The following is a 13019-nucleotide window of genomic DNA, read 5'->3' as shown; positions in this document are numbered from 1 at the left end:
TCTTCTGGCTCATTTCAGAGCCTTACTATTTTGGTGAAGTGATCATTGATGAGTAAATTAACGCTCTTCTGTCCCTGTGTGAAGTTTCAGATGGCCCATGGGAGAGCGTGGATGAGGCCTGAGCTGTAGTGGGGCAGAAGGCTCTGGGGCCTGCCTGTTGTCGGCAGCCCGATTCATCCATCGAGGTGAGGCACCACTCTCACCGGGGCAGAGAACGGACCAGGAACAGGTCTTTGCTCCCCCTCCTCGCTCACCCCTGCCCCCTTTCCACCCTCTTCCCCCACCCAGGCACGTACGCTCTGGACCATGTCGAGCGAGCCGTCGGAGGGGGGCCGGACAGAGGACCAGGAGCGGAGCAGCAGCAAACAGGACTCTCCTGTTGTGGAGCGCAGGAACCGCAGCGGCATCATCAGCGAGCCTCTCAGTAAGAGCCTTAAGAACTCACGCACACTCTCCCAGTACACAGCCGTCTCCTCGGCCAACACCAATGGACACACGGACAATAGCGAGGCGAAGAGCCACTCGGCCAAGCCTCAGCCTCCCCCGCAGCCCCAGCCCACCGTCTCTGCACTGACAGCAGCCAAGTTGGACCGAACCCTTGAACAGGTTCTGGAGGGACAGAATGGCCTGCTGCACTTTGCTCAGGCAGCAGCACTGTTGAAGCGGGCCGGTATGGAGCACATGCTCCTGCCCGGGGGCATGGGAGTGGGAGTTGGCGGAGGAGACGCAGGCTCGGGGGCTAGCGACTTGGAGGGTACGTCTGTCACGGACGCCGTAGGTGGTCCCGTTGACTTCCCATATGGAGTAGGGGGTGGTTTCCCCTTCAATCCGGGCCTTTTCATCATGACGCCGGCCGGAGTGTTTCTGGCGGATAGTGCGCTGCACATGGCCGGCCTGGCTGAATACCCGGCACAGAGCGAGCTGGCCTCTGCTATCAACTCCGGGAAAAAGAAGCGAAAACGTTGCGGTATGTGCCCACCTTGCCGACGGCGGATTAACTGCGAGCAGTGCAGCAGCTGCCGGAATCGCAAAACGGGCCATCAGATCTGCAAGTTTCGTAAATGTGAGGAACTGAAGAAGAAGCCCTCTGCTGCTCTGGAGGTAAGCTGGAGGGGGTTTCAGGAATTTGTCCTCACAATGAAGTTGTTGTAATGCAGGTGTAAGAACAAATGAAGGTTTAAAGTCACAGAGAACTGATTTGTACTTGACAGTTATGTGAGTTGCAGTTTAATGTGACTGAATATCACAACACTTGAAAGAGAAGTCCTTTAAACTATAAACACTTAGTGAAAAATTATATATGACCAAGATTTGGCTCATTTTCACAAAAAAATGAATTCAAAATCATGTTTAAGTTGATTTTCAGTTAACATAGAAGTAGAAGAAAAGGTACAGTTTGTAATATAGCAGTACTCTTACTCAAAATGATTGTAAATTGAATTAATTGTGATAATCTGCAAAGCAATATAAATATTAAATGTACAAATGGTGCAATGCAGGAGCTGTAAAGTTGTGCAGGTGCAGGTGTGAACTACAAAAGGGCTTGTGTGGGTAAGACAGTGTTGGTTATGGTGGGTCATTCTTTAGAGTTCGGTTGATCAGTACTACACTGATCTTAAGAGTTACAACAAAGTTTCATTGATGGAGAATAAAACTATTATTATTTGGTTCTATACATGCATCTCCTTTCTTTAACCTAAGACTGGAAGATTTTTGTCAATCCAAATCATACAAACTGTATGAGTATCATTTCAAAGATTATCAAACATCAGAAACACAAAGGTCTTCTGGATCATACAGGTTAGAGTGTTATTCACTTTAAAAACAAACAGTGAATTTAGTAGGGTTGTCACATTACTATGATTTTAAACTTAGGTAGATGTAATGAAAGATCTATTATACTGGCACCTGATCTAATTCATACTTTGAGTCACATGACCAGAGCAAGAGCCTGGAGGGCAAAAAGAGTGTGGGATAGTGGTAGCCTTCATTCAACACTATGGAGTTGCAGCGTGGGCTTTTTTTTAATGTATATCATTGAGCTTTTTATGCCTTGATTGATGGAGGTGGACAGTGGATAGAGTTGGAAACAGGATGGAGAAAGTGGGGGAGAAACATACAGCACAGGAGCCACAGGCTGGACCTTTACCTGGGCAGCCTGCGCACATTGGGCACGACCTAACCACCAGGCCATCTGTACGCCCCAGCATGGGCTTTTTCGTTTTTAATCTTTTCAAGACAACACATCGATATCACCTGAAAATTGTAGAAAGCAGGGATATTAAGGTAAATTGCATATTTGACCATTTTTGGCCAATGTAAAGCACCTAGCACACCATTTCTATCACTATAATCAAGAGCCCTGATGAGAACCTAACATTGTGTTTAGTGGAAAAATGTTATCAGGGTCCCTGTCAGCCAGGGGTGCTTCCAGGAATCATGGGCCCCATGAAAAAACATCACATTTGGCCCTACCACCACAGCCCAAATCAATCCTATACAACTCCATTTACAACACATGGAGATTTTAACATTTAAAAACACATGATATTCAAGAGTATGGAAAATTTTGACAGGCTTAATATACATTATATTATACATGTCCCCAATGTTTTTGTACAAATTAGATGGTTTGGAGGAGGTTTTCCACAAATTTTGCTAAAAAACTGATAAACTGCTCAATATTAGGTCTGTAGGATTTCTACCACTTATAATTTCTCTACAGAAAAAATACTGTTGGATTTTAATTAATAAATAATAAATATCAGCCCAGCCTTATGTTACTTTTACTGGCTTAAAACAAGAAAACAAATTTAACAATATGTCCCTATAAACTGATCAAGAAAAGAAAAAAAGAGGGAGATTCTGAAGTGGCTTAACCAAAGTGTTCCAAAAGGAACTAGAAGGCATGTCATTAATGACCGTTTGAAGAATAATAATGCACTAATCATGGACCTTTATTTATTGCAATCAATGCAGACACCCCAGTTAAAGCTCATGTTAGCAACAGGGACTAGTACTTCCCCATAGTGTACAGCAGTCGGTAGCCTTTCTTGCCTGCCAGGTGGGCGGGTCCATAAGTGTGTGATGTCACCTGAAAGCTATGATTCCCACAGCAACAAAAGTCTTGACAGTCTGGCTGCAGACCATTCACCTGAGACAAAGTGTACCTCAGAACAGAAATACACCCTAAAATCAGATTCAGCCTTTGTTTAGGGTTGGGGTAAGGGTTAAGCTAAGTGTTAGGATACCAAAAGTTAAAAGATAAAAGCCTGACTTGCAAAACCTGATTGCATACGTTTAATAAAGTTAAGTAAACAGTCTGCTTACAGGAAAAAAGGTGGTCCTCCATGAAATCATTCTAACACACAAGCTTAGCCTACATAGCTCTGTTAGCTGTGTGAGCCACATAGATAACATAGCTATGTAGCTAATATAGCTATGAAGCTAACTCAGCTAAAGCTAAGCTCATAAAACAGCAACAGATCTACATTGTCTATGGAGCTAAGTAAAGTTGATGTCACTTATCAAAAACTACAATTCAATTTCCCAAACCTTCCCTTTGTTTGAGCAATTTAAGGACTGTATAAGAGTTTTCTTGCAATTTTTGAAGGCTTATTCTTGTATTTTGAGATAACTGTAGTTTTATTTCAAGCTTTTGTACTTTTGATACTTCAGGTCATTTAAAACAGGAAAGTTTTTTTTTTTTAATACACATGGTATGGAAAAGTGTCTAGGTAGGTAAAATTTTGACAGTCTGTGGGGGGCTCTGAGTCAGGGACGACGGCTCCACATGCAGGGAGACGACAGGTGTTGAGGAGGGTGGTGGGTGTGTGCAGAGTAAGCAGTGCACCATGGGGTCTCCTTAATCTGTCCATGCATTCACCAATCCTTCAGATGCTAATTCACTAACTTGAGCACATGATTGTTTATATTTTCATTCACTATGTGGAGCATTTCTTGTTTGATCACACGTGCATCCTCCATGTGCTTCTGCATATGCTGCAATCATAAGAAAACGATAAACAGTTTCTGTGTTAGCAGTGATAGAAATGGGAATATGCTTACAGTATGTGTTTGTGTATGTTTGTGTGCATTTGTGTGTGCATGTAACAAGGTCCATCTGGCCTCAGAGCTGTCATCTGGAGCACCAGGTGTCAGTGTGGCACATGCATCCCCCCCTTTAGCTGCCGCTGTCCTTCTCTTGGTGACACTCCTGCTCATCTAGATGCCCTCCAAACTTCCTGTCTCACCTCACACACACTCAGTGGCCTAACTCACCCTCCTCTAGCTCAAATGATATGACAACCAATCAGGAAATCCTCTCAGTGGACACTTCATCTCAAAGAAAATTAACTTAAGAGATAAATGGCTAATAGTGTCACTTTGGTGTTACATAACAAATGAATAAATATGTAACACGCAGAGGGGCCGCTGGTCTAATTGACACAAACTGGATGTGTGCTTCAAACTGCTAATGGCTTCACTTCTTTCTCTCTCTGATGTTGATTGAGGGTGACAGCCTGGCCTCTTGTTTGGAGCCTGAAATGTTGGTCGGTCATTCCCATGTGCTGACTTCGGCTGTCCACAGTGAAACGCTCCTTAAAGGGGTAGTTCAGTCATTTTAACAGTTTTGAGGGACTGAAAAGCATACTGCAAAACCTCAAACTTTAATGTCTTGAAAAAGATGAATAGTCTAAGTGGATAGTATATTATAGTAGCTATAGGCCCGATCCTAGTTTGCACCTAAAGCCTAAGCTGAACCCTCATGAACTTTGATGGTCAGGCGTGTAGTGTGAGAGTCCACATGGGCTCCTGCCATCACATGTCAATGGTGTCCTTGGGCAAGACACTTCACCCCAAAGTGCTTCCACTGCTGTATCACTGCTGCATGAACTGATACTTAGGAATGGGATAACACTGCTGGCCACTCTACATAGCTGTATCAGTGTGTGAATGTGGAGTGAATGGGTATAAATTGGTGAGTGGCCTGCATTGTAAAAAGTGTTCTGAGAAGTCAGACAATTAGAAAAGCCAAAGTCTGTTTACTACTTACAAGTCCACTATAGGTATCCACAAAAGTAGTAAACTTGCAACTTTCATTCTAATTTATTAACATTTTCCCATCATGTCCCTGCTTGCCTTCATTATCTGTATTTTTTCCACAAACTTAGGTAAACAGGACTGCCACAGAATCTTCATAGTTCTTGTTTTCTGCACTGGGGCACAAAGTCGCAGCATAGTATTGTCAAAATATCTTGGTACGCTGAGGCAATAAGATCCCCCTTTACTGGAGATAAGAGGCCTAGCCCAAACCCTAAAACACAGCCCCATACCATTATCCCTTCTCCACTAAACTTCACATTTGGCACAGTGCAGTCAGGCTGGTACCGTTCTCCCAGCATCTGCCAAACCCAGTCTCAGTCTAGCGTGCTTTACACCACACTATCCAATGCTTGGTATTGGACTTGGTGATATGAGGCTTGCATGCAGCTGCTCAGCCATGAAACCCATTTCATGAAGGTGTAACAGGCGTGGCCAAATCATTTTGTCCATATAGTGTAATTGTACTTGTAGACATGCTAGCTTTGCAGTGAAACGTTGATCAGATATATGTTAATGACAAAATCATGTTGTGCTAGGATGATGGGCTTTATGTATAGCATAAAGCATTACTGACCACAAGTTTATGCAGTGTGTATGTGTGAGTAAGAGTAGTAATATATAGTAGATGGATTTGGACATAGAAATGGTTAATGATTTCAAAAAGTAGGTGGGACTTGTCACACTCATAAACAATGGCTCTGATGTCTATGGACCGTTTGAGTTCAAAGGTCATCAAGAAGGTGGGCCAAGGAGTTTCAGTCCCAGCTCCAACAGAGTCACTTTGTGTGATGCTAGTAGTCTTGTGCTCTGAAAAGAAGAAAACAACAAAGAGAAAAACAACTGTCCCTAGAGGAAAATACATACTGCTGTCCTTCTTATAGAGCTTGTGGTAAGAGTGGGAAAACATGCCATGAAAATTAGCCCAGCTAGCCTAGCTGTGCTAGTCTCAATGTTTGTTAATGGAAGTTTCCCCAGAGGGAAAAAGACTGGGTTTATGTCACTCTGATGAATGAAGATATAAAGATTTGTTTGTTGTTTAGAGAGCAAATGCTATCTTATTGGTTAGCACCAGTATAGGTATCATTCACTTCAGGCCAGTGTGTCAAACCAAATGGACAAGGCAAGAAAAATACGGACATGTCAGTCTGGTCGATCAGGGTGGTGAGGCATCCTGGACACGTCACTGATTATGTCTGACTACAAGAGTGTTTGTCTTTCATAGTGTTTATATTCAGGCCCAAGGTTTGACAATGGGCTGTGAGGAAGCAATCAAATTAAGTTTGGGTTAATTTATATGTTTATTAATTCATGATGATTAAAGACTTGAATTTGCTTACCACATTGACAAATTATCAAGAATATCACAGACATTTCAGAGCCTTTTTTTGCTTGTGATAACTTGAAATAAGATGTTTATCTTGACTTTTCAGGTAAATGTGGCTCACAATGAGATATTGTTGACATGAAATTAGACAAATACACTTGCTAGACATGAGTTTCTGCTGCGCAGTGGTGTGACATGATTTTGAATATGTATTAAGGCTTGCTTAGCTCAGTGAATGGATGTGTTTTTAGCATTTACATTTAGATTGACCAGCACTTTTTTAAAGGTCCACAGTTCAATCAGTAGAATCAAGTAAATGAAATAAAGATAGGTATTTATTCAACTTGGATGTGCTGGTGAATTATTGTCAGAGTATTTTGGCATTCAAACTCTAAAGGGAGATAGAATGATTGAAGGATGTCTGCCCTGAGCAACAGCCAAATTTATCCCCAGTGGAGTCAGCCTGGCGATACTGGTGGTGAAGCTGCTGGATGATGATGTCATCTGAGCATGATGAGATGATGAAGATGATGGAGGGTGCAGTCTGAGCATTAGAGGTTTGTGGTTGAGTGAATGATTAGAATAGAAGAGAAAATACCTTAATATTCAAAAGTGACAGAAACAATTTGACAGACTTACTATAAAAGAGTGGAGCAGAGCTATTGGTTCTGTGTGACACCATGTGATTAGATGACAACAGGAAAATATGAGAGCATGCACGTGGGAGTGAATGCAAATAGCAGTGTGAGGAATCAGCACTAAAACCAGCATGCAGAATAGAATTTTCTGTGCAGATCTTTTGCTACAGCTCTATCTTTAACTCCTTTTCTGAAGGGTTAAAAGTTTTTCTTGCTTCAAACTGAAATATACAGCCAATGTGAGGCAATTAAGACGATCAGATGATTTTAAAGCCATATCAACATGTTTCCATGTATAACATGATGAAAAACAAATCAAGTAAATTATTTACTGATCCATCTCATGGGGGTTTTCTTAATGTCTTTGTGAGCATAATCATGATTTTCCCCAGTTTTTAAATCTGATTAATTGCAGGCTTTGTAATTAGTTGATTGCAGTTAATCACATGGATAATATGGATAGGACCGAATTACAGGTAGATTTACTTTGTACACTTTTTATAGACATAACTTTTGTATTGTTTTCTGTATTTTACAATGTTCTTCATGTTTTAAGTGTAAATTCACAATTTACTGTCATCTTCTCTTAAATTCTTGTACCTCTGGGCTGATTGCCTTGCTTCTCATCCAGTTTTCCTCTCTACCTCTTCATCAGTGTTGATTCCAGAGGGCTTTTGATGCTTATAGATTAGTAACTATCCTATTTTTCCAAAAATCTGTTGTCATGGCACACAAGAGCACATACAAGAGAAGCTTCTTGTCAATGATGTAACAAAACAATCGGAAATGATGCATTTTTCTAGATTGTAACTCTGAAAAAGTAACCTTAGTACTTTTATTTTCAATGGGGAGGATCCCACATTGATAGATGGATTCAAAGTTTTGACAGAAGTAAGCATGTCTCTGTATGTGTGCGTACTTGTGCTCAGTAGAGGCACACAGGCAGGAGAAGGGGAGAATCTGAGGCATGCTGAATTGATCCCTAATGGTGTTGATCTTAAGATTGGTGAAATTACCAAAGATTGAGATTTTTGACTTTTGTTTTATTGAGCTTATAAAGCTGCTGTGTTTGGTTTTATGAAAAGTAAGGTGTAACATCAGGTGTTTTTGCATTAAATTTTTGGATGAATTTTTTGCATAAAGTATCAAAGTTAATGCATTAATGCAAAAAGTGCAGAGCCATAGATATAGCCATATACATTTACATTTTTAGACATGTAGGGCACTAATGTTTCATTATAGACAATGATTTCCCACATATCAGGGCTGGAGAGGGGGAGGCAGGTGGGGAGAATCAAGCTTGACAAACTTGTATGTCGCCTGGCAGCCAGGGTCAAGCTTTTTTTGGTCCAGGCCTTATCACGACCTTGGGACATCCACAACAAGACCCGGGGTTTATGGCAACCCTACTACCCGACCGGGCGGTACACTTGGTCATGCTCACTCCTCACATCTACCCCTTACTCCACCCTAAAGGTGTGGACTTTGTTACTTTTTCTACTGATTATTTTACCATGCCCTTGCTAAAATGCAAGGACATCCAGAGCATGACTGGGGTTGTGTCAACCCCTCCTTGGTGCCCTCTGGCAGCTTACTCGCTTCATCTATACCTCACTGCAGCCTCAATTTTGGTCAAAACATACCTACAAGTTTTGCACAGCACTGTATATGAAAGCAAAGACTGATCAATATCAGAATCAAGTTTACTGGCCAAGTATGTGGGCACATAAGAGGAATTTGACTCTGGTTGTACATTACACTCTGAATGTAAAGACAGTCCTTTGGATAGAAATATTCATGAAGGAACACAACAGTAAGCAGAAAGTAAAGCAATGAGGGTGCAAAGGTGTTAAGACAAATATTGCTACACATCATGTTGCTATATTTATAAGACAGACATGGCTGTAGTACTTACTGTATTCGGAGAGGGTGTAGTTTGGCTCCCATGTCAGAGATTGATGTGAAAACATGCAAATTGTCACACAACAGTGATCACCTCTGTGATGATCACATTTGCAAACATTTTATTTCCTTAAGAAAATCAAAGTAAAAAAAACACATAATATGCCTGATGCATAAATTAAAAGCCCTGAATATATGTATATAAGATTTGTTTTGAAGCAATAAGATCTTAATTAGTGTGAAATCAAAGGAGTTATAAGGCTGTCACCATGGTTCACTGTATAAAAAGAAAATCTGACAGTGGTACAATCGGGCTGATGTGTCTGAATATCTGTGTGTTGTGTTTTCTTTTTTTTTTAGTGTTGCATTGTTCAGTTGCAAAATTAATGAACGGCCTCTTTTGTCTCAGCCGATGATTAACCAAAATGGTGTAATGTGTCATCTCGCTTTGTAGGTGGTATGACTCAGTGTCTGCGACAGAACATGAATTTAATGTTAATTTCCATTTGCATTTGATGTTGTTATGGCACTTAGCCTGATACCAGTCGTTCACACCAGCCATGCCAAACCCGAGGGGGCCTGAATATTCATGAGAGCTGATGTTGATGTAGGTCATCACGCTGCTCCAAACGTCAGGCTGATGATGTCGCCAGTGGCCACCACACATGGAGGAAACTCCAGGGTGACACAAACCTGCTAGGCCTCAAAATACTAAATACGACAGCAGTTTGATTACTGACTTTAACAGTTGTGTGAACTGCAATTAAACACATTTTTTACTACTGACATCTAAAAATATCACACAACGGGGCGTTTATTTGTTCTCTTTGTCCAACTGTTCTCCCTTTTTACACATACACACGTCATGTTTTGCACCAGAAATTAACATGTTTACAGCCTGGTTCAATAAACAGACTTGGTTGGAATAGTTGATGCTTTTAAGGGCACATGCTGTGCAAAAGGTGACTTTTGATAACCTATCCATTTGGTTTAAATAATGATATTGATTTATGTACTGGCTGATTTAACTGCAACCTTGCATAGTGTAGCTGTTTGTCAGGAGGCTTAGGGCCTGCCTCAATTCTACATCTTCGTGTTGTCACTGGGTTGATCTATAGTCAGTTTAGAACAACCTAATTGAAGTTTCCAATATGGCAGTGGCTGTGGATGGGACTCAAGAGCTTCCTTTGTGTTGTATTTGCTATTGTGTTGTATTTGTTAAGTCCTGTCCATACCAAAGATCACAATGCGACTAGTTAGAACTGCTTCTGATGGGCTGCTCTTGACACCCTCTTAGAGCCTGCCAGTTCACACCGCTGCTACTGGAGGAGACGATGCACTGTATCCATAGCAATGGTTGTCACAGTCATTCACCATGCACTTTTTTTTATCCTCATCTGCCCATCAGCACTTCAAATCCCACCTCTGAATAAAGTAATAAAGAGACGATAATTTTACCAAGGGTTATTTACTGTGTAGATATGTGGATAACCTCAACCCATAGTTCCGTTATATGAACAAGATGGTACAAACGTTTTTCAGCCGTTGTCGCCAACTGCTTCACAGACCAAAACATGCTACTCTGAGAGAAATAGCTAACACTCTCATAGCTGAAACGGTGGCTTTTTCTCTGGCTCTACAAACACTACCCTCTCGCTGAAGTCTTCTCCTTTCTCAAAACTTAATGTGAGCCTATCTCTAGTCACCCATTTTGTTTTTTAGCAGGCCAGTCTTTTCTGCTCTGGTATCATTACACACAGTGTATGCTAACTGGCGCTAATGGCTGATATTTTCATTTTGCCTCATTTTTCTTTGAGAGTTACCGTAACTGTTGTAAAGCAGTTGTTGATGCTGTAATTCAACTCGCTGTGCTAATGAAGTCAGAGTCCCGGCTGGACTCTGTATATTCTTTATTATTTTCTTACTTTTTAGAATTTCTTACAGAGTGTATTCAATTAGACAAACCCTAGCCCACATGTAATGCTAAATCAGTTCAAATACTGCTGATAAAAATAGTGTATGCATGGTGTTCAGAAATGAAACATTACTTGTCCAGAACTTGTACCCATCCCTTGTTTTAAGTGGTTTATTTCTTAAGTTGCTGCAAACTAACTCTGTGTCTACAAGAAAAACAGTACTGCATTTTCGCTGCTGTTTTTGGTGCCAGTTTAGCTTGTCGGTGGAGCAGGTGCCCATGTGCATGGCGCACTAGTCACGGGATTGATTCCTGATCTTGGCACATGTTTGGTGCATGTCTCCCCCTTGGCCCTTCCCCTGTGTTTCCTGTCTCTCTTCAGCTGTTCTGTCAAATAGGGGCAAAAAAGTTATCTTTGAATATATATATATATATATATTCTTTGACATCAGCACGGCAGCATGGCAGCACAGTTTCATGGCATGTATAATTGAATAATAGAATAAATAAAAATTTCTTTCAGAATACGTATGTAAGACAGTGCAAAATGTTCATGCATATATTAACAAAACAAAAATTTACTAATTGTAACACAAAAATAAAAAGAATAGATAAATACAAGCCAAAGCTGGAGAGGGGAAAGAGGACAGCCAGAGTCAAGTTAAAAACATATCGACACATGTTGCTCTGCAGCCAAGGTCAAGCTCAACGGCATCTTTTTTGTGTAAGCCTTTTCACTTCTGGTGATACGCCCAGAGACCACCAACAGTTTTCATCCCTTGGCACATCCACAGCACGATCAAGCGCTCATGGTAACCCTACTACTTGCCTGACAGTACAGAAAATCTTTCAAGGACCCCAACATAACCCTCATGCTGATTAAACATATGTTAACTGCCATTTGTACTCCTAGATTCTGTATTTTAAACTCTTCAACCTAAATACAAGCTCTTGTCCAATTGAGTGTGGCTTCTTACTTTTTGCAATCTTTTGAGCAGCCAAATAAGAAGCACTCTTTGCTTCTTCTGAGGTTGTGGTCAAGTTCACTATTCTGTTGTCTGTTGGATGTATTCCTCATCCTTTTGTCAGAAAAAAAATCTTTTGTCCTTAAACTGCATGCTTTGTTATCAGATGACGCTTTTAGCTTAGACGGCTTCATAGCTTCACATGAAGACACACAACACGTTTTGGTCTTCCGTTGCTGTTCTCAATAAAACCAAACTCGAGACACACTATATTGCGTTAAATATTCGTTCACCTGCCTTGGCTCGCATATGAACTTAAATGACATCCCATTCTTAATCCATAGGGTTTGATATGACGTCAGTCCACCCTTTGCAGCTATAACAGCTTCAACTCTTACGGGAAGGCTTTCCACAAGGTTTAGGAGTGTATTTAAGGGAATTTTTGACCATCCTTCCAGAAGCGTATTTGTGAGGTCACACACTGATGTTGGACGAGAAGGCCTGGCTCTCAGTCTACGCTCTAATTCATCCCAAAGGCGTTCTGTCGGGTTGAGGTCAGGACTCTGTGTGGGCCAGTCAAGTTCATCCACACCAAACTCTCTCATCCATGTCTTTATGGACCTTGCGTTTTGCACTGGTGCACAGTCATGTTGGAACAGGAAGGGGCATCCCCAAACTGTTCCCACAAAGTTGGGAGCATAAAATTGTCCAAAATCTCTTGGTATGCTGAAGCATTCAGAGTTCCTTTCACTGGAACTAAGGGGCCAAGCCCATCTCCTGAAAAACAACTCCACACCATAATCCCCCCTCCACCATACTTTACACTTGGCACAATGCAGACAGACAAGTACTGTTCTCCTGGCAACCGCCAAACTCAGACTCGTCCATCAGACTGCCAGATGGAGAAGCGCAATTTGTCACTCCAGAGAACATGTCTCCACTGTTCTAGACTCCAGTGGCAGCGTGCTTTACACCACTGCATCTGACACTTTGCATTGCACTTGGTGATGTATGGCTTGGATGCAGCTGCTCAGCAATGGAAACTCATTCCATGAAGCTCTCTACGCACTGTTCTTGAGCTAATCTAAAGGTCACATAAAGTTTGGAGGTCTGTAGCGATTGACTCTGCTGAAAGTTGGTGATCTCTGCACACTATGCGCCTCAGCATC

At 41.5% G+C, this 13019-nt stretch overlaps 1 protein-coding gene across 2 annotated transcripts in view; it reads left to right on the top strand.

Moving 5' to 3' along the window:
• cxxc5a (CXXC finger protein 5a) overlaps nt 1–13019 on the top strand; it is a 46557-nt gene that overhangs the window by 13646 nt on the left and 19892 nt on the right. For both annotated transcript variants that reach the window (XM_041802128.1, XM_041802126.1), the window contains exon 2: nt 85–1101. In XM_041802128.1, coding sequence (XP_041658062.1) covers nt 307–1101 — 795 coding nt within the window. In that variant the 5' untranslated portion in view covers nt 85–306. The remainder of the gene's footprint in view (nt 1–84; nt 1102–13019) is intronic.

Source organism: Cheilinus undulatus, linkage group 12, assembly GCF_018320785.1.
Source record: "Cheilinus undulatus linkage group 12, ASM1832078v1, whole genome shotgun sequence".
Taxonomy (NCBI): Eukaryota; Metazoa; Chordata; class Actinopteri; order Labriformes; family Labridae; genus Cheilinus; species Cheilinus undulatus.
This window is presented reverse-complemented; position numbering and strand designations above follow the sequence as displayed.